Raw genomic sequence first — 26,926 nt, forward strand, 5'->3', positions numbered from 1 at the left:
GTGTTTCTAGTTTAATTTATATATTTGAAGTTTTTTTTAAAAGAAAAACAGTAAATTCATTTTGGATTATGCATTTAACTTTTAAAATTACATTTATTTAATTATTTATTTACACACATACCCTGTCTGTCTGTCTGTCTCTCTCTCCGTGTGTGTGTGTGTGTGTGTGTGTGTGTGTGTGTGTGTGTGTGTGTTTGTGTTAATGAGTGTAGGTCAGACTACCCCTTCTGGTTTGGCATTTTACCACTTTTTCCCAAGTGGGTCCTAGGTAATTTTTTTTTTTTTTTGTTCTTTTTTTTTCGGAGCTGGGGACCGAACCCAGGGCCTTGCGCTTCCTAGGCAAGCACTCTGCCACTGAGCCAAATCCCCAACCCCGGTCCTAGGTAATATTAAACTCGAGTCATCGGGCTTCATGGTAAAGGTATTTATTAACTGTTTTTTGACTCCATACCTTCTCTTTTGACGTTAGAATCTGCATGCAGTAAATATTTGGTTTGTACTCGTTGACTCTTCTGTCTGAAGACTGTGTCAGAGATTTAGTACTTTTTTGTGGCGGCTTAAGAACTGTCCTACTGAGCGCAAGGTGCCTTTAAGTGAGTCGGTTTCACACGGGCTACTTTATACAACATTGGTCCAGCTGAAAATCCCCGTTAATTATTAAGCCCTTCGGTATCATCTGGCTAACTGACTCTGCAGACTGAGACCAGAGAGTGTTAGTTCCTGAAGCTGAGCCAGCGCACCGTGAGGAAAATGTAGCTACAAAGGGATTGAAGAACACTCAGCTTTTTCCTCGCTACGGAAGGAAGCATCAACTCTAAAGCATCAACTCTCTCTGGCATGCCTGGTGCATTCTAACGCTGGTGCAGGATCCTTGGTGGCTTGTTTAAGCATGGCGGAAGTCAGTGTTCAAAGAATCCTTCTTTTGGTTATTTCTCTGGCAAAGTGTCTGGAGGGTACAAAGTTGCTGGCACACCTTAAAAAGTGTGGTGACTTGGAATGTGAAAGTAAGTTCGCTTTTCTTCTTCCCTCTCACGCTGAGTTCTAAAATCACATTAAATCCTACCGTGGACTTGTGTGATGAAAAGTATTGAGAAATATTTGAACTATAAAGCAAAGCTTGATGGGAAAAGGCGAATTCTAGAAGCAAGGCATTTTGTGGCAGCAAATTATAAATTTAACACGGTTAATATGTTTAATACTTATAATCTAACATAAGTATAAAGTTAAAGGCAAAAAGAAGTCTGATAGAAATATGTCAGAGAGGTTGGGGATTTAGCTCAGTGGTAGAGTGCTTGCCTAGCGAGCGCAAGGCCCTGGGTTCGGTCCCCAGCTCCGAAAAAAAAAGAAAAAGAGAAAAAAAAAAAAAAGAAATATGTCAGAGATGGTATTAATTCATGTGCCAAAAATTAAATAATCAGCCTTTTACTGTCTTGGATTTTTTTAAAGGTAACCGAGTTGTTTAGAAGGCTCTCAGGCAGTCTGTTAACTCACTGTTGATGAACCCTCTATGGTTCAGTTTCTGTTCCACAACCAGAACTTTCCGATTCTCGTGAGCTTCTCCCAAAATGTTTTTATTTTAAACTGTCATATTTGAAAGCCGTTTCCAAATTTTATCAAATGCTAATCATTTGTGTCAATTTATTGTGTAAGAAATGCTAAAATAGGGGCTGGGGATTTAGCTCAGTGGTAGAGCGCTTACCTAGGAAGCGCAAGGCCCTGGGTTCGGTCCCCAGCTCCAAAAAAAAGAACCAAAAAAAAAAAAAAAAAAAAGAAAGAAAGAAATGCTAAAATAAGCATTCCAATATGTTTGTGTGTGTATGATGTATAACATTTAATATTAAACTTTCTTAAGTCTCTATGAAAAGAAGTTAATTTCTAGTTTGTTGTTTAAGAATTCACTTTAAAGACGTATTTATATTTATTTTATATATAAGGGTATTTTGCCTGCATGCATTTATGTATGTATGAACATTCGTAAACACTTATGTGCCTAGTGCTCACAGAATCCAGGACAGGGCATTGGATTCCCTGGAACGTGAATTACAAACAGTTCTGAGCTTCCACATGGTGTTGAGAACTGAACCTGGGTCTACTGCTGAGAGAGCATTAAGTGCTCTTACCCACTCTGTCATCTCCCCAGCCCCAAGAACTTAATTATTTGGTATCCATATGACTGTAGACTAATTTTATTCTGCCAGGTATAATGGTACCAGGAGGCAGAAGTAGACAGAGCTCTAGTTCCAAGCCAGCTTGGTCTACATAATGAGTTCTTTGTCTCAAAACAATAACAACAGGGAAAAAAGAAATATTGTATCCTTAGAGTTTCCTTGAAAGTCCTATCTTTCCAACATGAAAACTATTTATAATGTTGTAGAATGTAAATTAAAACACAATATATTATTATATGAAACACAAAAATGTCTAAGACATATATGCATATTTAATGATTTGTTTATCTCTATTTTATGCGTATTAGTGTTTGCCTCCATGCATGTAAAGGCATTGTGTGTGCGTGGTGCCCCAGAGGCCAGGGAGAGTTCTGAATCCACAAACTGGAGCCACAGATGACCATGAGCCACAATGTGGGTGCTAGGAATTGAACACAGGTCCTCTAGAAGAGCAGCCACTGTTTCCATATGCTGAGTGATCTCTCCAGCCCTAGTAATATTTTTATAAGTAAAAATTTTTGTAACCTTTTGTAGAAGCAATTTAAAACATTTAAGTTTACTAATTTTTCTCTCTTTTGTTTTTTCTTTTCTTTTCTTTCTTTCATTTTTTCTTTCTTCCTCTCTTTCTTTGTAAACTGTTTCTCTACATAGCCTGGGCTGTCCTGAATCTCCTTATGTAGACCAGGCTGGCCTTAATCTCATAGACATCTGCCCGCCCCTGCCTCCCAAGTTCTGGGATTAAAGGGTTGCACCAGCATGCTCTGCCAACAACATGGTATTTTATAGTAAAAATCCTTTAATTTTTCCTCAATTAACTGCTTTTCATATTTTCATAGTATTTTTAATTCATTCTTTGGCAACTTCATACCTTTAGTTTTTGTTTTTTTTTGTTTTTTTTGTTTTTTTGGTTCTTTTTTTCGGAGCTGGGGACCGAACCCAGGGCCTTGCGCTTCCTAGGTAAGCGCTCTACCACTGAGCTAAATCCCCAGCCCCTATACCTTTAAACAATGTGTTCTGATCATGTCTATCCATATCCCACTTCCAACCCACAGGTGCTGCAGCATCTTCTCTCCTAATTCATATATTTTTAAATATTTTTTTAAAATAACGTTCTTTTTGAAAATTTATTTATTTTATATGTGAGTGTTTTTGCCCTCAGAGTTTCTTCGTGCAGCCCTGGTTGTCCTTGAACTCACTCTGTAAACCTGGCTGGCCATGAACTCAGAGCTCTGCCTGCTTCTGCCTCCCAAGTGCTGTTGTCTGTGAGTATTTTGTCTGCATGTATGTCTGCATGCCACATGCGTGCCTGATGGTGGCAGATGCCATAAGAAGACATTGGAGCCCTCTTGGAGTTGGAGTTTCAGATAGTTTTGAAGAACCGTGTGGGTGTGGAGAAAATGATTCTCTGTTGGGAGCGATGGACTCAGTTGCTCCTTCGATAGCTGTGGGGACTTGTGAGCCCCTCCCCAATCTGTTCTGGAATGTCAATGGCTTGATCTTGCGGAAGTCTTTGGTAGGCAACCACAGTTGCTTGAATTTGTGAGTGCAACAATCATGTCCAGAAGACAGCGTTTCAAAATGCGAAATATGAGTAGCTGAAATGTAAAGATTTCACAAGTGATATTTTTACGCGTAATCCTTTTCTCTTAACCTTTTGAAAAAGTCATTCAATATGTAGAGAAGTTATGGTACTTTGCAGGGACTATTCTTTCCCACTTTGTATTAACTTATAATGCAATTTTGACTGTTATTGAAGGATTTAACCAGTATGTTTTAAAATTTTACACATTAGTACCACAATAATTATGTGATTGCATGTTACTTCAGGCATTGAAGGGATGAATCAGTCATACATGATTTACTCAGTTATTGAGGGCCTACTATGTCTCTGGAGGTATGTGTTTTAATACAATGCATTTTAAAAGCAATAAAATGAAATGTAAGTGATTTCCTTCTCTGTAGGAATCTTCATCTTATTTAATAATGACAAAACAAATCATGGAGGAACAAGTGTGATGAAACTGTAATAATGACAGGTGATGCTGGGTTCAGACTCAGACAGAACAGCATATGAGTTAAGCTTGAAGAGAGGTGGGTTTTTTCTGGACTGAGGGGAGAATAGAAATAGAAGCTTAGGAGGACCGCAATGTTTCAGGAAAACAAATCTCAGGGCAGAGCTAGGCACCCAGAGCTATATGATCAGCCCCCTAAACCTTAGCTAAAGGCTCAATCGTTACAAAGAAATGGCGTGATTTACCCTATAGATGTGCACTGAGGACTCAACAGAATGAAAATATAATTTGGAAGTGTAAAGGTACCAGAAAGAAAGCCAGCGTTTCCTACACACCTGAGAACAGTCGTGCTTTATTCCAAGAACAGCAGATTTGCAAGCTGGAATGTGTGCGAGCCTTGAATCTGTGTGAAGGAGTGATTGCTTAAAATAGGGAAGGGCAGGGACTTCAGAGGGCAATCTGAAGTTAAGCATGCTCACTGCTTCTCCAGAGGATCCAGGTTCAGTTCCCAGTACCCACGTGGCAGCTGACAACCACCCTCTCTGGACTTCACCGGCACCCGGCTTACATACAGTGCACATACATACATGTAAGCAAAACACTCAAACACATAAGATAAAGTAAAAATTTAATAAAAAACATCTTTAAAATGTAAAATGAAATAAGGGAGAGCCTGTGCGATGAGTCAGAGGGTAAAGGCTTTTGCTGCCTGAAAACCTGAGTTTGATAACCAAGATTCACAGGACAGAAGGAGAGAACTGACTCCCAAAAGTTGTATTCGGACATGTGCAACACACACACACACACACACACACACACACACACAATTTAAGTTTAAAAAATAGGTAAAATAGGTAACTGGGATCAGGTTATGAATAATAATCTTCAATACTATGCCAAAAAATCTGGGCTTGAATTTGTATACAGTGGAAAGTCTGTTTTAGTTTTTGAGAACTTAACCAATATTAGTAAGCTAGGATTTCAACTATGATCATCATCGTTATTGTTACAGAAATGTATCAAACTCTTGGGATCGTTCTCAGCTTAATGAGTGCTGTGACTGCAAATGTGAGCCATCAGCCCTACCTCTCATTTCAGAATTTAAAGGATGGATTGAAGAAAGGCAAAATAGATGGAGAAGTCCAATGTTATGGTGGTGTATATATCTATAATCTCGGCGCAGCAGCAGGAGAAGCTGAAGCAGGGAGATTTTAAGTTTGGGGCCAGTCTGGGATACACAGCAAGACTTTGTCTATACATAAGTAAATGAGAAACAATGACATTTTATTTATTTTTTTTCCTTTTTCTTTTCTTCGGAGCTGGGGACCGAACCCAGGGTCTTGCGCTTGCTAGGCAAGCACTCTACCACTGAGCTAAATCCCCAACCCCAGCAATGACATTTTAAAGTGTGAGCTCTTCTTTATGTGTCTGTATAGCTTTGATCACCAGAGTCTTAGCCCTGAGAGATCACACAGGACCTGACTGTCGGTACCTGAACTTCACTACGGGAGAAGAGATATCTGTTTATGTGAAACTCGGAGGAGACAGAGAAGATCTGTGGGCAGGAAGCGTAAGTATTTATTTAGTTTTAAGAACTAAATGCAGAATAAATGTCCAACTCAGACAAGAATGCCCGCTGTCAGTATGGAAAGGAACTCTTATTTAACAACTCCAAAGCTCTGTATAAACACTAACACCCTCATCATATTTGAGCAAACAAAAAAAAAATGATCACATGCATGCCTTTAATTCAAACCCTTGAGAGGCAGAAGTGGTGGGTCTCTGGTAGTACAGAGCCAGCCTGATTTATATAGCAAGCTACAGACTATCCGGGGTGCAAAAGACAGACAATCGCACTTAGTGATTGCTCTAAAATTCCTGGAGAAGAGGTTTTTGAGGAAGACAGCTTGAGATAGCCTGAGATGGAGGACTAAAGGAGTGCATTGCAATTATTTTTTACATAACACATAATTTTCAGCTTAGAGGTCATGTTTATTAAGAAGGTTGTTAGGAGTGCTGGCATATTTCATGGCAACCACAGCATTTCTCTGTACTGTCAGTGGCCAAGTTCGAGAGAGACTAGGAAGTTAGTCTGTCAGATTCCAAAGCATGTCTGTCTGAAAAGAGAGAGGACCGAGGTGTGCTGGTCAGGTCAGCAGAAAGGTTGGTATGGTAGGGAAAAGAGGCATATAATTTTTCATGGAAAATAAAATAATAACTGGGAGATCCTTTTATTTGCCCAAAGTAAAAGAAGCCCAGACTATCTGTTGGAATAATAATTCATGTTTTCAGTTGAAAAGATTTATATCTCTGGTGTGTATTATGATTTATAATGTTGGCAAGCTATGATAGATGAGTTTACTTCCAATCTGAATAGATGTGGCCAGCTGGATAGCCTTTCACATAGTTCCCATACTGTGTGTACATCAGATTCTTCTGTAATGTAGCCTCTGTGATCACTGTCTGAATGAACAACTTCAGTTTTGAGACAGTTTCATGTGGCTTAGGTCATCCATAAACTCCCGTTGTCTGTAGCTGGGGATGAGTCTGAATGCCCGGTCCTCCTGAGTGTTGATGTTGCTGGTGGTGTGCGGTACTGCCCGTCTGACGGTGCAGACTGTATTTGAAACCTTCCTCTTCCCACAAGGGGATATGTAACTGAACCTTTGCCACGCCAGATTTGATTTCTCCTTATTGCCTAGAATGGTTTTAAAATACCCGTCTCTGTCTTGAATGCATCACAGAAATCTGACACAGGTGTAAGAAAATGACCGAGTATATGTCATAAAAAGCAAAGAAAACAATTTTGATTTTTTGTTTACTAAGTACGAAAATTATAATTCTACATAAAACAGTGTTTAACGGATAAAACCTTAGGAAAGGTCATGTAACTTTTGGTACCTTAAATGCTTAATCTAATTGCTTCTCTGCGTTTTGGCTAAGCAGAAGTAGAGATGGTTAGTCTGTGCTCATAACCATTGAAGAACTTTGTAGGAATAAGAGGGGCTCTGAGCGGTTGAATGCTGATTTCACTCATGGGGAACATCCTAGAATTATTTGAACTGGGTCAAGACATCTGTTACCACGATGGCCCAGAAAAGCCAAAAGGAACTGCATCGTTCCTTGGTGACACATGGACCTTAACTACCTTGAGAAATCCATCTGCCACTCTGGAAGTCTAAATCCCTTTCTTGAAAGTGACATCTTGATAACTGAGTTTGCTATAGTTCTGTCTTCCTGAACTGTCACCTGAGTTGTTACTTTCTGATACCTTAGACCTAAAGTGTAAATCTGCATAACCTAGGCAAAGAAGGTCCTAGAAAACTGGGGTGAGGGTTGGGGATGGGCTAGACCAATGATCCGGTGGGTAAGAGCTACACTTCCAGAAGACCTGGTTCCCAGTAACCACATGGCACTCACAACTGTCCATAATTCCAGTTCTAGGTGATCTGACAGTCCCTTCAGGTATCCACAGGCACTACAGAAAAAAACACCCATACACATAAAATAAAATTATATAAGTCTTGCTGCGCAGTGGTGCTGCATGCCTTTAATCCCAGCACTTGGGAGGCAGAGGCAGGTGGATCTCTGTGGGTTCGATGCCAGCCTGGTCTACACAGTGATTTTTCAGGACAGCCAAGGCTACAAAGAGAAACCCTGTCTTGAAATACACTTGCATGCATGCGCATGCATGCATGCACACACATGCATAAACATATTTAAAAGAAATAGAGTGGAGACAGAGGGAGCGACAATAACAGGAGTATATAGTACAGTTTTCAAGTTTGCAACCGTGGCGTTTTACAGTTCAGCTCTTCACGCCCTTAAGTTAACGTCATTCTGTCAAGGAACAAAACAGGGGGGCTTCACTCATGTTCATCCCACTGTTGTAGCTTTGTTTGTTACTGGGGCTCGAACCCAGGACCTGAGCAAGCACTCTACCACTTAATTATATGCCCAGTCCCCACTCATCATTTTTAGGTGGTATTTAATAGCCAGTTAATGTTTTGTGATTTAATATAGCTAAAAGCCAAGGTCCCAGGACAAGATGAGACCCAGTAGCTATTCCTACTTCAATCACTTTCCCCTTAAAGTCTTTGTTCTTTGTTTTGATAGAAAGGAAAAGACTTTGGATTTTTTCCCAGAGATGCAGTCGAGATTGAAGAGGTGTTCATATCTGAAGAAGTCGAAATGCCAACTAAAGTGAGTAAATTCATTCTCAGCAATTAATTGAGCTTAAAAGTTCTTGGCAAGGGGTTGGGGATTTAGCTCAGTGGTAGAGCACTTGCCTAGCAAGCGCAAGGCCCTGGGTTCGGTCCCCAGCTCTGGAAAAAAAGAAGAAAAAAAAAAAGGATTTTGGCAAACAAACAAACAAAAAAACAAAAAAAACAAAACAAAAAAACAAAACAAACAAACAAAAAACATGGTTTCCTTGGTATAAATGTTCATTGGTTGTGTACCTCACTTTAGTGAATGCAAGTGATAATTGTTAAGAACTTGTCCTTGGCATTGTTTGGGCATGTGAATATAATTAGATAAGACAGAATTAACGACCGTTAAAGACTTTCCTTTTTGAACAATTAATAGGCAAAAAGAGTACAGTGGTTAAAAGTGCGAATTTTGGAGAAAGTATAAGTTTAAAGCCCCACTCATCTGCTGACTGAGGCTGTAGGGATGTTTACACTTTATCACCTGAAAAACAGGAGTCGTGAGTGTACACGACACAGCACAACCTCTGACAGGCAGAAGGAGAGTAGAGCATACGAAGGCCACAGAGCAGACGCAGCAGCTACCGTTAGCCACAGCTACTCATACCATTGTCCTGCCAGGACCAAAGGTTGTTTCTCCTTCCACCTTTCCCAGGACTCACATCTGTACAAACACGTTGGCTATTGTTTTTTTAATTAATTAATGTTATGATTTTATGTGTATGAGTGTGTCTGTCTGCACGTATGTCTGTGCACCACATGCATGCCTGGAGCCTGCAGAGGCTAGCAGAGTGTGTCCTTCCCCCTGGAGCTGGAGTTATAGACAGCTGTGAGTAGCCATGTGAGTACTGAAAATTGAATCTAGGTCCTCTGCAAGAACAGCTGCTGCCCTTAAACCCCGAACCATCTCTCCAGCTACTTGTTGTTGGAATTCCTTTTTTTTTTTTAAATTAACTTTACTTTTTACTTTGTGTGTGCATGTGTGTATGTGTGTGTGTATGTGTACATACACATGTGCATCCCACTGGCCTCTACTGGGATTAAAGGCATGTACCATCACTGCCTTGCTGCCCTTGGAATTCTAAACGAATTTCAAATCATGTTGAGCTTGGGAATATAAAGGCATCAGAGGGCTGGAGAGATGGCTTAGTGGTTAAGAGCACTGACTGCTCTTCCAGAGGTCCTGAGCTCAAATCTCAGCTCACATGGTGGTTCACAAACATCTGTAATGGGATTTGATGCCCTCTTCTGGTGTGTCTGAAGACAGCTACAGTGTACTCATGTACATTAAATAAATATATCTTAAAAAAAATAAAGGCGTCAGAAAGTGATATTTTAATATATGAATTTGGCTTGCCACTTTAATTCGGATTCCAGGTTTACCACGAGTCAGGACATGGTGAAATGAAACTGTTTGCTCCCACATGCTATCTGTTGTTGGCACTGGGATTAGCTGTCCACTTGCTGCAGGGTACTTGGCTCTGGTCACTTTTGTGCACTTTATCTGTAGCACATCCTCTTCTCTGTAGTTTCACTCTTGTAGACCTTATCCTAGGCATAACCATCTATCTCTCTTCGTCACAATCTTATGTTATCATCACTGGGCATTAGTGTGCACCTTGAGGGCAAGAGTGCATTGCCATGGAGAGCCTGTGCAGATCAGAGGACAGCTTTGTAGACTCAATTCTCTCCCTCCACCCTTGTAGGGATTGGACCCAGGCCTTCACAGCCTTTACTCATGGATCTGGGTCAGTAGCCAGTCATGGTCCTCTCTTGACTGGGATGAGTAGCTCTCTAGCTGCTTGATTGCATGTTGATCCTTTGAACTGCAATGATCTTATTAAAACCAGCCCAGAAGATCAGGCCAGATCACTTCTTCTGTTAATTTTTATTGAACCTAGCGTACAGCCTAGACCCAATCCATCCTGGCCTCCCAGGTCCTGTTCTCGCTGCTCTTCCTGTCTGTGTCACTCTTCTTCATAACACCCCCACCCCCGGGACAGACTGACTTTTGGACTGACTGCCCTTAGATGTGCCAATTCTTTACTAGCCCAGGGACTTGAAGGGGCTCTTTCTCTGGGAGAGCACCCCACACCCCTTTCATCTAGCACTTTCCTCTTACCCTTTATGCCCCAGCTTAAAACATTAGTGCCTCTCAGGTATCCTCCTAGATCACTGCTTCTAACCTTCCCAACGCTGTGACCTTTTTAATACAGTTCCTCATGTTGTAATGACTCCCAATCATAGAATTATCTCATTGTTCCTTCACAACTGTGATTTTGCTACTGCGATGAATCATAATGTAAATATCCGATACGCAGGATATCTAATACCTAACCCCTATAAAAGGATTTGTTCAGCCCACAAAGGGGTCGTGACCCAAAGGATGAGAACTGCTGCCCTAGACTGTTGTGATGGCAACAGCAGTGGATTTCTCTAAACTCACCAAATTAGATGCAGTTACAGTGTGTCTTTTTTGTGTGCCAACTACTACTGTATATAGATTGGGGAAATGATATAATTAGTTTGCAGTTTTAAAAAACTGGGAGCCAGCAAGAGGGCACCATCAGTGACAGAGCTTGCCATAAAGTGTGACAGCCTGAGTTTGATCCCTGGAACTCATGAGAAAGTGGAAGGAGAGAACCCACTCATCTCCACATGAACATCATGATATACATGAGCTCAAATACACATTTCAGGCATGTGCACCTGTATATGCAGATGTGTGTGTATATGTGTGTGTTGAGGTCAGAGGTCAACTTGCTGGGGTTGATTTTGTCCTTCTACTATGTGAGTTTCTACAGTTAGTTGATAGGCACTTTTACCTAATGGACAATTCAAATATATGAGTCTACAGGGACCATTCTTATTCAAACCACGAAAGCTAGGAAGTTTACCCTCAACTGCTGACATTTGGTGAGGACATTCTTGTTATATGACTCTGTGACAGAAAGAAAGAGAGTGGGAATCGGCTTAACAGAGCTAGAGGTGAGCCTATCCCTTGATGAAGAATCCTGTCTGGAATGACACACCCACTCCTATGGTAACAGTTTGTATCCATCCACACTGACATCATGACCTAATCACTGACCATAACGGTCCATCTCCTAAGCTTCCAATGTATGCTTTTGGGGGAAGACATTTAATGTACATAGCCCATGCTCTCAGACCGCTGCACAGATGCATCCACTCGCCTGGGTACTCTCAGGAGGTGAAGCTGTGTGTGCTCTCTCATCCCAACTGATCTGTGGGATATGCAATTAAGTAATCTACGCCTCTCAAATATTTGATAACAAATGAAGCATACTCTAAGGATTTTACGTCTATATCATTAACCCTTAGAGGTGAGTTGTGGTGCATTTATCTGAGATTCTGAGACCCGATTTTACTTTGTGCTCTGGGGTTAAGCTAGTTAGTTGTATATTTCTGGGAAAATTAAAGTCATCCTTTACTTTACCTTTTGAAATAAACGCGTAAGTCTTTTTTAAAAAAAACACTTACTTTTATTTACACATCATTGTGTGTATCTGTGAACATGTATGCCACATGTATACAGTTGCTTTGGGAGGAAAGAAAAGGGGGTTGGATGCTCTGGGACTGACGTTTTAGGCAGCAAGTGAGCTCAGGTCCTCTGGGAAAGCAGCAAGTGCTCCTAACTGCAGAGCCATTCTCCAGTCCAAGGTAAAGTCTTTTTTTTTTTTTTTTTTTTTTTTTTAGTTCTTTTTTTCGGAGCTGGGGACCGAACCCAGGGCCTTGTGCTTCCTAGGTAAGCGCTCTACCACTGAGCTAAATCCCCAACCCCGTAAAGTCTTTCTATACAGATGAGCTGGTCTCAATTCACAATCCTCCCTACACAGTGTCCAACATGCTGGGATTATAGGTGTGAAACAACACATCTGGATATAGTCCTCCCTCTTAAAATATTCAGGGGGAGACATTGATGATTTTTTTTTTTTTTTTTTTTTTGTCTTTAGGAGTCTGACTTTCTGTGCCTTCTTGGAGAAGGCTACATATTTGGAAGTGAACAGAGTGAGTTTATCAGTGATGATGATGGTGAAGAACATATGTACCCATATGAAAAAGATGAAGACCAACACTATAACATATATGAAGATGATTTTCAGCCAGAACACGACTTTTATGAAGCTTCTGAAGGGTCTTTGCCGGAAGACCAAATTTCAGCATCAGAAGCTGCTGAGGATTTTAGGTTTTCCAGTAAGTGGAAGGACTGGGAAGGGACTGCAAGCGAGGGCACAGGGGAGCAGGATTACACTCCAGACCCCGACCAAGCCTTGCCATCCCTCAGTACGCCGGAAAGGCAAGGATGGTTTGGCCTGGGGACAGAAGAAGCTGAAGAGAAGACTTTTGAACCAGATACAGAACCCACACAAGAAAGCTCATTTCAGAGCAGAAAATTAACACTAGAAGAGGAGAGTGACCTGGAGAAACTACATGATGGCGAGCCCCAAGGGGAACTTGAGCAAGAGCCAAAATCACAGTTTGATTCGGAGACATCAGAATTCAGTTCAGCGCCAGAGGAACAGTATGACCTGGCATCTGGGTCGGAGAGTGCACCCAATCCGAAAGCCTCTGGCTGGTTTGGTGGTGGATTTACAAGTTATTTAGGTTTTGGAAATGAGGGTGCCGAACTTGAGCCATTGTCTGAAGAAAGTCATCTGCCATTACAAGATGTTCCCAGTCCTGTCTCACCGGATGAAGATGCTCCAGCTCCATGCAGAGAAACATCAACAGTCAAGGAAGATACAGTTGTCAATGATAGCTCCGTTCTCAGTCCGAGCTGGTTTTACTTTGGTTTTGGTATGCTAGGCTTTACAAATGCCGATGAAGACAAAATTATTTCAGACAACGGGGAAAACGAAGACGGTGAGGTAGATGACCTCAAACATCCTACAAAAAATGACTTCGACCCTGAAAAGGAACAAAAAAGGAAAACAGAAGACCAAACAGGCAAGGAAAGCACCTTGGAGAAGATAGATGATTCTGGTTCTATGCAGTATCTGAAGAAGTTCTTTGATAATCCTTGGGGCTTCCAGAATCGCCCGGAGGACACAGAATTACCATTTTCCAAACAGAGGCTAGATGAAGATGACATAGTAGGAAGTGACAAAACTGAAGAACTTCTCACTGAAAATTCTCCCACCGGTAGCATGAGAGATTCCATGATGTCGAGGAGCAGATACAGTCTGTCAGGTTAGTATGAAAAGACTTATCGACATATTTGTTAAGATAATTTATTTTCTAAGTACAAGTCAGATGAAAAAATTCATGCTGGCACTGGGAGATGGCTCAGGGGATTCAGGATCTGGCGGGGAGACATAAGGATGAACTGGCATTCTCCCCAAACACATATCAAGCAGGGCAGGCATGGTGGTAGCTTGTGACCGCAGCACCCAGGAGGCAGAGAGGATTACAGGGCAAAGCTGGCTAACAGCCAAGCTGGAACTGTGGAACTCCAGGTTCACTGAGAAATCCTGCTTCAGTAAAGAGGAGGACAACCTAAGATGGCAATTCAGGCTCCCATTTGCACACACTCACACACACCCAAATAAATACACGCTCTAAAAAGAAAAAAATCCGTGTTTTTGAAAATAGTCAATGGCCAACAAGAGCTATTCTTACCAAGAGTTTGGTTTACTCTGGAACTTATAAAATAAAACCTAAGGAAAAGAATGATTAGCACTGTCTTGGTGTTCTGCTAAAATTTTAAGATATTTATAGTATATTTTAATTACCAGAGAACCATAGTATGTAAATAGAATTAAAAGTATAAATATGGTCAAGGCCTTTTAAAGTGACAGCAATTTCTGTTCTATCTTTAGTCTCACCTTTGTCCCATTGGTCTTAGGTTTGTTTTCTTTTTTTTTTTTTTTCTTTTTGCTTTTGTTTTTGAAGTCCATTTAGGGCTTTTTCCTCTTATTTTTGTAAATAAAATCTTTATATCATATTACTTTGATTAATTTATTTTATCCAATGTCTGCTGACTTTTCATTGTGGTAGATAAAGATTTCACTTACTGATGATCAGTTTTTAGGCATTCCTGATAGAATCATACATGCATTGTTTTCTTTGAAACCTAAGCTAAAGGCAACCTCAATAATTCAATAGTCTAGATTTATTTTGAGGCAAGGTCTCATTATGTAGATGAGGCTGACCTTGATCTCACAGATGTGCCTGCCTTTGTCTCAGCACTGGGAGTGAAAGGGAGCTTTACCACACCCAGCTAGTTTTGATTCTTTTTTTTTTTTTTGGAGCAGGGAACGAACCCAGGGCCTAGCAAGGCAAGCGCTCTACCACTGAGCCAAATCCCCAATCCCGCTAGTTTTGATTCTTAAACAATATTTTATTCTATCTGCAGTTATATTTTGTTTTGTCTTCCTGAGAAGCACTATGACAAAGGTGTTCTCTAAATGTACTAGGCCCTAGAGAACTTCATGTAGGGTTAGGAAGACGGCTCAAGAGTTAAGAACACTTGCTGATTCTCTAGGTCAATTCCCAGAATCCACAAGATGGCTCACAGTCACCCAGAACTCCAGTTCCAGGGAATACAATGCTTTATTTGGCCTCTGTAGGCACCAGTCATGTATGTGGCACACATATATGCAAGCATACAAAAACTTAGATATATAAAATAAAAACAAGATACTAAATTTTTTAATCACAAAATTACAAAAGATTTTCAATTTTCTTATTTCTGAGAGTGCACCAGAGGACCACACAGTGGGGGAATATCAGAATAAACGCGGCTGGAGAGATGGCTCAGGGGTTAAGAGCACTGACTACTCTTCCAGAGGTCCTGAGTTCAATTCCCAGCAACCACATGGTGGCTCACAACCACCTGTAATGGGATCTGATGCCCTCTTCTGGTGTGTCTGAAGACAGCCACAGTGTGCTCATAAATAAAAAAAAATATAGAGAGAGAAAATAAAAATAAAACCCTTAAAAAAAAAAAAAAAAGGGCTGAAGAGGTGGTTCAGAGGTTAAGAGCACCGACTGCTCTTCCAGAGGTCCTGAGTTCAATTCCCGGAAACCACATGGTGGCTCACAACCATTTGTAATGGGATCTGATGTCCTCTTCTGGTGTGTCTGAAGACAGCTACAGTGTACTCATGTAAATAAAAATAAATCCTTAAAACAATTAAAAAAAAAAAGAATAAACGCTTCTATTTAGATGCCCATCTATTAACCACTTCTGTGATTAAAACCACATGAGTTGAGCCAGTTGTGGTGCTGCATACCTTTATCCCTGCACTTGGAGGCAGAGACAGGGACAGGTGGATCTCTGTGAGATGGAGGCCAGCCTGGTCTACATAGTGAGTTCCAGGATAGCCAGGACTACACACAAAAACTCTGTTTCAACAAACAAACAACCACAGAACAACAACAAAACCTCTCACATTTTTTTTTTTAGTTTCTCCTTTCTTCTTTTTCTCCTCCTCTTCTTCTTCCTCCTCCTCTTCCCCCTCCTCCCCTCCTCCTCTCCCTTCTTCTTCTGGGTTTTTTTGTGTAATAGTCTTGGCTATCCTGGACTTGCTTTGTAGACCAGGCTCCTAAGTGCTTGGATTAAAGGCTTGCACCATACCTGACCTCATGGGTTGTATGTTAAGTGAAGATCTGAATTGTGCTGCTCTCAGCCATATTGTGTTGCTTGTGATGGATAGATCAGAAACCAGAAAAGGATTGGAGAGATGGCTCAGTGGTTAAGAGTGCTTGATGCGGGTTGGAGATTTGGCTCAGTGGTAGAGTGCTTGCCTAGCAAGCGCAAGGCCCTGGGTTCAGTCCCCAGCTCCAAAAAAAAAAAAAAAAAAAAAAAAAGAAAGAAAGAAAAAGAGCGCTTGATGCTGTTCTGGGGCCCTGAGTTCAGTTCACAGCACCCACACTGGGCAGTTCAGTTAGAACTCCAATTTCAGGTGATACGGCAGTCGTTTGGACTCTTGGGATCCTGCATGTACTTATAGAGAAGAAGACACACATACGTATACATAAATAAAAATAAAAGATTTTTTAAAACCTTCAGAAAATATTGATCAATAATACAGAGATAACTTGTTTCTAGAGTGACAGAAAACTTTTCAGAACTAGCCAAATATACTGAGAAGTCAGAAGGAAACATATTTGCATCAAATCTAGAAACATACATGATTTAAAAAAAAAACTGAGGGGGTTGGGGATTTAGCTCAGTGGTAGAGCGCTTGCCTAGCAAGCGCAAGGCCCTGGGTTCGGTCCCCACCTCCAAAAAGAAAAAAAAAAAACGAAAAAAAAAAAAAACCAAAAAACTGAGACAGGGTAAATAGGTTCATAATGTATATATTTGCATAAAACTGTCAAATATAGATGAAAAAAATACTTTCAAGAGAAGAAAGCATTCATGTAAAATGAGAGTCCTGACAGATTATGCCTAATCTTCAATACAATTATTTACTGTTCAAAAGATCTATATATAAAAATTTGTCACAGATTACCTTTTTGATTTCAAAAAATCTTGAAAAATTAGTGTTTTAAATTTTATTTATCATTTCAAAAAGCAATTCTGGTAAATTTTCTAAAGAAGAAAGCTTGACACACTGGGCATAGTGATGTCTCCTCCCTCTCCCCCCCAGTTGCCCCTGCAACCTTGGCAATTGGAGTTGGAGGTAAGAGTATCAGGAGTTCAAGGCCAACTTAAGCTACAGATATGTGGGGTCAAACAAATGTAAGGCTAGCCTGGGCTGTATGAGACCTTATCTTACAATATCCAAAGAGAGAGAGAGAGAGAGAGAGAGAGAGAGAGAGAGAGAGAGAGAGAGAGAAAGAATGAGCCCAAGACAACTAGTCAAGTACAAATTATAAGCAGTTTCGACAAACTCTGATGATGAAAATATTCAGAAATTCTTTTAAGTTTCAGGAAGTAGATATTCCACTCATAAACAAAGCAGGGTGTGTGATTAAAAGTTGAACCCAGGGTTGGGGATTTAGCTCAGTGGTAGAGCGCTTGCCTATCAAGCGCAAGGCCCTGGGTTCGGTCCCCAGCTCCGAAAAAAAAAAAAAAACCCAAAAACTACAAATAAAAGTTGAACCCGGGCTCATTTGGCTTGCACTTTACCATTGAGTTATAGCTCCCACCATTTATTACTTTAATATTTGGTGTTATTTATTATGTTTTTATGTGTTTGTTTGTTGAGACAGGGTCTAACCTTGTACTCCTGGCTGACCTGGGCCCACTATTAGACCCGGCTAGCTTTGATCTCACAGAGCTGCAGTTGCCTCTGCCTCCGGAGTGTAGAGATTATCCTGTTAGTTCTTGTCTTTGAGGCAGGGTCTTACGTTGCCTTCAATTTCCCAGGCACCAAATGCTGTGCTCAAACTCCTGACTCCAAGGTAGTTGGGCTGACAGCCTTGACCCATTAGCTCTAGCTCAAAATATTTGCTCTGCATTAAAACAAAGAAGCAAATAAGCAAGCTAAAATCCAAAACCTTAAAAGAAGGATAAGGATTTAGATAAAACCCTAGACCCTATGTCTTGAGTGTTAAAGAAATAGCTTTATAGCCAATTATTTTTTTTCCAGATGACTTCACTAACTTAGGAACAAATAAAAACTGTGCTAATTAGAACGGGTATATAAGAAAAGGAATTGTGATCCCAAATCATGGTCTAAGAAAAGCTAAGACTTGAGTTTAGAAAAACTAATATATAGGAATTTGTAATACAGATAAACTAGGGAAGTTCTGTTTTATAAAAGGCCTCCAACAGAGCTTATTTAAATGATTTTGTAAACTATAATTAAAAGGTATTGCTGTGCTTGACTTAAAATTCTGTTAGTAATGAAGAGAAATTCGTGTTCATATCTAATGCAAATCTTAAAGATTAGATTTAAGTCATGTGAAGATAACATCCCCAAGCTATAAATGTGAAAATACCATATGGATTCACCCTTCTTCTTAGCATATACTCATTTCAAATTAAGTTTAAAACAGTATTTTGAAAAACAACACCTATAATCACATATAAATTTTAGTACAATTATTGGATATATTCCTTTGAATACTGTTAACCATTATTGTATATCAGCATTTGAGTCCTGGATTTGTATCAGTGTCAGTGAGCTTATGTGGCAGTGTGTGTATGTAGTCCTGGAACCCCAGAGGCTGAAGCAGAAGGCCCCCTTGAGTCCAAGACAAGCTTGGGCAACATAGAAAGACCCTGTTAAAAACAAATGAGCAAAGGGAGCTCCAGCAGCACACAAAACAAACCAGGAATGCGACCTGATCTCTACTTTTTACCTTCGATGCCCAGGGGTGTTGTTAAATTACCTGTAACATGGTGAGTCTCTGGGGACTTTGGTTCTTTAATTTTATTTTAAACATCTATTTTTTTTTGCATATGGGTGTTTTGTCTGCATGTCTGTCTGAGCCCTGTGCTACATTCGTGCAGTGCCCATGGAGACCAGAGGAAGGGCTTTTGATCTCTGGATTTGGAGCCTCCGTGTAGGTGCTGGAACCTTCATGTCTGGAGGAGTGGCTAGCCCTTCCCTTCCCTTCCCTTCCCTTCCCTTCCCTTCCCTTCCCTTCCCTTCCCTTCCCTTCCCTTCCCTTCCCTTCCCTCCCCTCCCCTCCCCTTCCCCTCCCCTCCCCTCCCTCCCCTTCCCTTCCCTTCCCTTCCCTCCCCTCCCCTCCCCTTCCCCTCCCCTCCCCTCCCTCCCCTCCCCTTCCCCTCCCCCCTCCCCTCCCCTCCCCCCTCCCCTCCCTCCCCTCCCCTCCACCCTCCCCTTCCCCTTCCCCTCCCCCTTCCCTTCCCCTCCTCTTCCTCTTCCTTTCCTTTTCTTTCCTTTTTCCTCTTCCTCTTCCTTTCCTTTCCCTTTCTTTTTGGTTCTGTTTGTTTTGAGACAGGGTCTCACTATGGAGCCTACCCTGTTCTGGAACTCACTGTGTAGGCCAGGCTGGCCCCAGACTCACTAGATCAGCCTGACTCTGCCTCCTGAGCGCTGGAATTAGAGGTGTGCACCACCATAGCCAGCATAGTCAGTGGTCTTAACAGCTAAGTCTTCCCTCCAGCCACTTTAAAAGAATCTTGCCTTTAAACAATGCTAAATGAACAACATTGTCAAAGTATTTTATTAGGAATCATTAAGGCAAAAAAATAATTCACATCTGGCAGTAGTGGCACGTGTCCCTTAGTCCTTACTATTTGTTTTAGGAGCACACTGACACTTTTAAGACTTTGTCTTAAGTATATAAGTAGATTGCACAGTTCTCTTAAATATAGTTCTTCAGCATAGGACATGTTAAAACATTAAAAAATTTTTTCATTTGATCGAATCAAATTATCCATTTAAACTATGTTTGTAAATTGTATTAATTTTCTTTTCTTTTTAAAAAGATTAAAAAAAATTTTTTATGTGTATGAGAGTGTCTATATGTGTATATGTGTATGGCTTGAGTGCCTGGTGCCAGAGTAGGCCAGAAGAGGGAGTCAGATCCTTTGGAACTAGAGTTTGAGATAGTTGTGAACTGTCATATGGGTGCTTTGCAAAAGTAACAAATGTTCTTAACCACTGAGCCATCTCTCAAGCTCTTTTATTTTTTTTTAAAATATATTCATTGTTACTGTGCATGCAATATGAAGTGTGTGTGTGTGTGTGTGTGTGTGTGTGTGTGTGTGTGTGTGTGTGTGTGAATGTGCAATGGTTCATATGTAGAGGCCAAAGGACAAATGTTGGGAGTCCTTTTTCTTCTCACTGAGGGTTTGAACTCAGGTTGTCGGGCTTGTGCAGCAAGTGTCGTTACTGCTGAGTCATCTTATTGGCTAACCCCGTCACTGATAGTCTTGAAGTAAACCGATGACTCTTTGGACCTGTCATTGACATAATTATACAGTGCACCATTATAAGCATAGTAGTTTTGACCTACCTGTGTTTGAAATCGGAAATTTAAAACCGCGCGCGCGCGCCATGGTGCTTGAGTGGGAGTCAGTGGGAAATTTTCTGGAGCTGGTTTTCTCCTCGCAGAATGTTTGTTTCAGGGATGGAACTCAGGTTATGGGGCTTGATGGCAGTGGTCTTGCCTACTGAGCTGTCGTCTGCCTGGTCAGATAATCCCTTTAAAATGTAGGTTTCCTGCACAATTCTCAGCTTAATTTGGCAAGAACTGGAATTTTTATAAAAATCCAAGCCAATTCGTTTTATTTATTTATTTATTTATTTATTTATTTATTTATTTATTTATTTGCTTATTTTTTGTCTTTGCTTTTCTTTTCTTTTTCTTTCTTTTTTTTTTTTTTGGTTCTTTTTTTCGGAGCTGGGGACCGAACCCAGGGCCTTGCGCTTCCTAGGCAAGCGCTCTACCACTGAGCTAAATCCCCAACCCTTGTCTTTGCTTTTCAATACACTCTGCTATTTTTCTTTTAAAAATGTAGGTTATCAATAGATGTGCTCATATGATTTTATTCTGAGGTTCAGGCATGCTGTGGTGTTTAAAGAATGTACTTGTGAATTAGGTGTGGTGGCGTATCTGTAATCCTAACCCTTAAGAGGTTAGGGAAGGGAATCCAGAATCCAAGGCTACCCCAGGTTACAGAGTGAAACTCTTTAAAAAAAAAGGTATTATAAAAACAGAAAGTTTAGGAATATTTTGCACAAATTTGTATCATCACTATTTCATTGAGATATGAAATATTTCCCTAATGCTATAAAAATTGTTATCAGTTAGATAACATGCTTTTAAAAATTAATTAATTTATTTTTATGTATATGTACTTTTGCCTGCGTCTCTGTCTGTTACATACATGCCTGGTGCCTGAGGAGGCCAGGAGAGGACATTGGATTCACTGTGAACTGCCCTGTGGATACTGGGAATTGAACCTTCCTCTGGAAGAGCATTCAGTGTTCTTTCCATCCCGAGGGCAATAAGCTTTCAGATATTTTTACTTTAGACTGACAGTTTTATACTTGCGTGCAACATACCTTGATCAAACCTTCCTCTACTCCCTCTTTCTCCTTAAACTCGCCACAGCACCCCTTTCTGCTGAAATTTTATCTTTTCATTTGCTTATTTATTTTGTGTTTATCTTTTCGTGTATGTATGGGGACAGCTGTGCTATAGCATACATTAAGAGGTCAGAAGATAATGTATGAAAATTGATTATTTTCTTTCCACTGTGCGAGTCCTAGGGACCGATTCAGGCTTTCTTGCTTAGCAGTTAGAGCCTTTCCCTCAACAGACACATCGCTGGAATCTTTTTTTTTTTTTTTTTTAATTTTGAGGCAGGGCTTGGTTGTGTAGTCTGGGCTGACCTTGAACTCAGTCTCCTGCTTTATCACCAGGAGGGCTTGATTATAGGTGCTGCACCACCACGCTTGGTTGATAACACACATTTTTATTTGAACAGATCTAATTAATTTCTGAGAGGAAAAAGTAGCGATAAGTTTCATAATTTCCTGAGATTGCTTCCGGGATTTTGACATTGTTATTTTGCCGAAGTAGCGTGTAAACCACCTGAAATCACCAAAGGAAGCAGTAATCTTGTGAGAGTTTTTCTTTGCTTTAGGCATTGGTAGCCAAGATGATCTAACACACAGCTTAGTGTTGCTTTTAACTTAATTTCTCAGCACAGCCTCGTGCTGTACTTGGCTTGAAAGAGAAAAGAAGCATCTGTGTGTGCAAACTCATGGGGGCATGGATTTCATAGTTGCTATTTTTATATTTCTATGACGTCATGTACAGAGCCAACACAGAACTACAAAATGTTGTGGCTTTAACTCTGCCAATCCTTTTCGTGTTTATTCCTTGGAGCCTTGGTCTTTTATATTTAATGGTTTATATTATTACATACACACGGTCCAGTGAGATCCAGTTCCATCAGGTTTGGAACTTGGAAATCAATCACTGTAAGCTCTAGTATGACTTTTCTTGCTGTAACTATCTGCTCTGTTTATTCATTAGGATTAGCAACCAATATTAAGCATCCTCCAGATACTGTAAATAACTGTTGTCATTCTGATTGTCTGGTTCTCTAACAGATAAAATAAGCAAAGTCTGTTTCATGGAGTGATATCTACATATTGTATCTTTTTGGATAAATGTTTCAAACAGAAAAAAAAAGCTTTTTCATTTTTTTCCAGACAGAGTTTCTCTGTGTAGTCCTAGCTCTCTTGGAATTCACTCTGTACACACGGGGTGGCCTCAAACTCAGAGATCTGCCTGCTTCTGCCTCCGGAGTGTGGGAACAGAGGCATGTGCCACCACACCTAGCTGAAATCTTGTTTAAAAAGTTAACTTTATTATTTTATTAATGTGAGCCTTTTACCTGTATATGTACTTGTGTACCACCAGAAACTGAGACTGGATCCCCTGGATTCCAGTTACAGGTGGCTGTAAAGCCGTGGGTGGGAATTGAAACTGTGTCCCCTGCAAGGTAGCAAGTCAAGTGCTCTTAACCACTGAACCATCTATCCAACCCCAGGAATGAATGAATGAATGAGTGAGTGATTTATTTATTTATCATTTTTAAAATACTTATTTTTATTTACATGTGTGTATGTCTCTGTATGCATTTGTATGCAAGTTTCATGGTGTATGTGCGACAATCAGAAGACAAGTTGCAGGAGCTGGTTCTCCTCCTCCACCATGTGGGTCTTGGGGATTGAATTCTGCTTGCCATGTTTGGCAGCACTCACCTTTACCTGATGAGTCATTTTGTCATCCTCAGGAACGAAATCTTAACCGGACCTTTTTATTATTCTTAGTCATGAGCTTATACAGTAGAAGAAAGTTGGTGTTGCATTTGTTCCTAGTTTTATTTTTTTTAAGACTGGGCTGATGTTGCATTTGTGACTCTCTTGTCTCTGTTTATAAAATGTTGGGATTACAGACCTGTGTCACCATGTTTGGAATCTTTTCATATATATATATATATATGCATGCTTGCTTAAATGAGTACAGGTTTGTTTTTGTTTTTGGTGTGTGTGTGTGTGTGTGTGTGTGTGTGTGTGTGTGTGTGTGTGTGTATGTGTGTGTGTGTGTGTGTGTGTGTTCCTTGGCCAAGGTATCAAGCACTCTGGGGTCATCTGGGGCCCCTCCAAGCCTGTCTTAACCTCCAACCTGTGAGCATGTTATTTCACAAGCAGGAAGGATTCAGAAGCTGTTCTTTGGTTACAATATAGCCTCAGGGTTTCTCATGAGAAGAGAGCAGGAGAGTTCAAATAAGAGGTGACAGGCTGTGCCACTGCTAGTGAATGGAGAATGGCTCTACAAAGCCAGGAACGTGGGAGGCTTCCGGAAGCTACAGAAGGCCAGCATTTGAATTTTCCTCCAAGTTTCCAGAAGGCACACAGTTCAGCAAATATCGCTTTAAGATTTGACTTCTCACTGTTCTGGACTGGGTCAAGGGCAGAGGGAAGACCTGTGGTTTGGGGTTTGTCCTACTGGAAAGGTTTTGGTTTGCTTGTTTAGTTTTGAGACGGAATTTCTCTGTGTAGCTATGGCTGTCCTGGAACTTGCTCTGTAGTCCAGGCTGGCCTTGAACTCAGAGAACTGCCTACCTCTATCTCCTGAGTGCTGGGGATTAAAGGCGTGGCCGCCACCACCTTCTTTTAAAAAAAGATTTTGACTTCCAAAAGTCTAACAGAATGAATTCTGTAACTTAAGACAAAAGCTTGCGGTCATTTGTCATACTACTATGGGAACTTGTCTGGGTCACAGTTAAGGTTTTGTGCCTTTTCTCAAATGAAGTGACGTACAATAACTTCAGAAAATAAAAGGAACTGATGACAAAGTAAGTATGTTAGAAAAGACATTTTTCTTTATGTATTTGTAGATGTGGCCTCTGAAACAGAGTCACCCACGGGAGTCCACGAAGGAATAAATTTTAAATCCTCATCTTCTGAAAGGAATGAGGAAGATTCAAAATCATGGGTGGACCCTGAAGAGCTCTCTGTGGCACAAACAGAGTCTCTGGAAGGTGCCTTGCTCGAGACTCAGCTGGTTTCTCCAAATGGTAAGAAATGGTTTTGGTTTTTTTTTTTTTTTTGTTTCAAGTCATCAAGTGAAGAATAAATTAACTTAACAGATTTTATATCAAGTGGTAATATGTTTTATTTCTAAAACAACAGAGCGTGCTGCAGAGTTTCAGCTTCTGAAGTATTTGTTACACATCGATGTCTACGGTTTCATGAGATCTGCTTTTTCACCAATTGAAATTCTTTTAGAAAGTGTAAGTTGGATTTTAAATTTTCATTTACATTCTTTAGTGCTTGTTGCCTGTTTGTCTCCTTTCGTGCGTCTCTGTGTGTGTGTGTATGTGTGTGTGTCCGCGCGCGCGCGCACATGTGCCGTGATACAAATGTGAGGTGAGAAGAGACTTTGCTGGAGTCTGTTCTCTCCTCCCACCATGTGGGTGTTGGGGGTCCAATCCGCTAGGCTTGGCAGCAAGCACCTTTAACAGATGAGCCATCTCAAAGCACACCATGGATTTTTAAATCTGTTGCAATAATTTTACCTAATATAGAAATGACTTAGAGTGTCTCTTGCTTATATAAACCTCTCAGTTCCTCACTTTCCATGAAGTCTTATGTCTGAGTTCTCTGATAAAGTGGATGTTGTTAGGATTTTGTTGTTGTTGTTGGTTCGTTTGTTCTGCTTTCTGACACAGGGTTTCTGTGTAGCCCTGGCTGTCTGGAAACTCACTCTGCAGACCACTCTGGCCTCCAACTCAGAGAGCTGCCTGCCTCTGCTCCTCGAATGCTGGAATTAAAGACATGTGCTATCCCCAACACCCCAACCAGGATTTTTTTTTAATCTTTTTTTTTAATCTTGAATAATAGTTTTCTGTTCTTTTGGGGAAATTATACTAAATGAGTTAATTAGAAACAGTATGACTTAGAGAGTCTTGAGTAAATTGTTAGTACCAAATGAAGTGGTATAATAAGAATACAAAACCAAGGGGTTGGGGATTTAGCTCAGTGGTAGAGCGCTTGCCTAGGAAGCGCAAGGCCCTGGGTTCGATCCCCAGCTCCGAAAAAAAGAACCAAAAAAAAAAAAAAAAGAATACAAAACCAACTAGTATTGTAATAATTAAATTTACTATAGCAAAAATTCTGAATTCTACTCACATTTCTCATTTGTGGCTAATGCTATTATCAGCTAGATGTGGGGTTGTATTCCTGCAATACCAGCATTTGAGAAGTAGAGGCAAGAGGATGGTGAGGTGGAGTTACTGGTGTTATACACTGAAACTCCATCTCAGAAAAGAGAGGGGGCATTAAAGAGATGGCTCAGTGGTTAAAAGCACTTGCTGTTCTTTCAGGGGACCTGGGTTCAGTTCCAGGCACCCACAGTCAAGTTTCAATTGTTGGGGCTTAAGAGTCCCTTCACAAACCATCAGAACATTGATCTCAGTCAGAGACGTATAGTTTATTGAGTACACACCCCAGAACTGATGGATCAGGGCCATAGGTCCAACTCAGGAGCTGAACCATGACCTTAAGATCCTACAGGACTTTTTTTTTTTTTTTTTTTTTTTCGGAGCTGGGGACCGAACTCAGGGCCTTGTGTTTGCTAGGCAAGCGCCTACAGGACTTTTAAACCTAAAATCCACAAACGTCTGTGCCAAGTTATCCCTCTAATCATTATTCAGTGATGGGGATTTCCTTAGGAGCACGTCTTTGTTGAACAGATATCCTGCTCCCATTGGTTGGGGTATTCAACTGTGACAGGGGACTTGCCTTGTCTAACATCCATGTCTTAACTCATCAACCAGAGTGTCAGTTACCCACGCACATGTCTTTTTCTGCCAAGAAGGATGTCTGTTCCCAGGGAGGTCTTGGGAAGTTAAACTTTACTCACCCCCTACTCAAAATGGAAGTCTTGTCCCAAATAGTTTCTTATATTGGTGCAGGTGTCTCTCTTATTGGGATCCATCTCAGGAGCAGCTTATAAAAGCATACACCTTGAAAGCTTATTCACAGGCGCAGGAAGTGCTGCTGGCTGGGTGGTTCCGTTTCAAGCTTATTGTGGTTAACTATACTAAGCAGTTCTAACTGACTTCTGATGTGAAGTTCAGGGGCACGGAATACAACAGAATATGCAATCAACTTGGAAGTGAAGAAGTAACAGTAATAACAGCATATGAGAGTTTCCTTATGACATTAGTAACAGCATAAGATGGGAGGCGAGACAGTTAACAGTTAACACTTCAGCTAGGCCTTAGCAACAATCAACTGCAAATCCAGTTGCAGAGGATCCAGTACCCCCTTCTGGTGCCGGCACCAGGCACACACATATTTGCAGGCAAAACTCTCACATAAAATAAAAATAAATATGTCTTTAAAAATGTTAGCCTTGTGGCACATACCTTTAATCCCAACACTTGGGAGGCAGAGGCAGGCAGTTCTTTGTGGGTTTGAGGCTAGCCTGGTCTATAGCTTGAGTTCCAGGACCACCAGGGCTACACAGAGAAACCCTGTCTCAAAAAAACAAAAACGTAACATGTTGCATGAACTGTAAAAAAAGAACATACGATAGCACTATTCTCTAGTAACTCGGTTTC

At 40.8% G+C, this 26,926-nt stretch overlaps 1 protein-coding gene across 16 annotated transcripts in view; it reads left to right on the forward strand.

Moving 5' to 3' along the window:
* The first annotated feature begins 337 nt into the window (after nucleotides 1-337).
* Mia2 (MIA SH3 domain ER export factor 2) overlaps nucleotides 338-26,926 on the forward strand; it is a 91,118-nt gene continuing 64,529 nt past the window's right edge. For 15 of the 16 annotated variants that reach the window (XR_015621650.1, XR_015621651.1, XR_015621652.1 and 12 more), the window contains exons 1-6: nucleotides 338-1,004; nucleotides 5,617-5,750; nucleotides 8,297-8,383; nucleotides 12,363-13,599; nucleotides 24,197-24,376; nucleotides 24,492-24,592. Coding sequence is in view for 11 of the 16 variants with exons in the window: in XM_087551910.1 (XP_087408036.1) it covers nucleotides 890-1,004; nucleotides 5,617-5,750; nucleotides 8,297-8,383; nucleotides 12,363-13,599; nucleotides 24,197-24,376; nucleotides 24,492-24,592 (1,854 nt within the window). In the remaining 5 variants the exon portion in view is untranslated. 16 annotated transcript variants of the gene reach the window in all.

Source organism: Rattus norvegicus, chromosome 6, assembly GCF_021556685.1.
Source record: "Rattus norvegicus strain SHRSP/BbbUtx chromosome 6, alternate assembly SHRSP_T2T, whole genome shotgun sequence".
In the NCBI taxonomy this organism is placed as follows: Eukaryota; Metazoa; Chordata; class Mammalia; order Rodentia; family Muridae; genus Rattus; species Rattus norvegicus.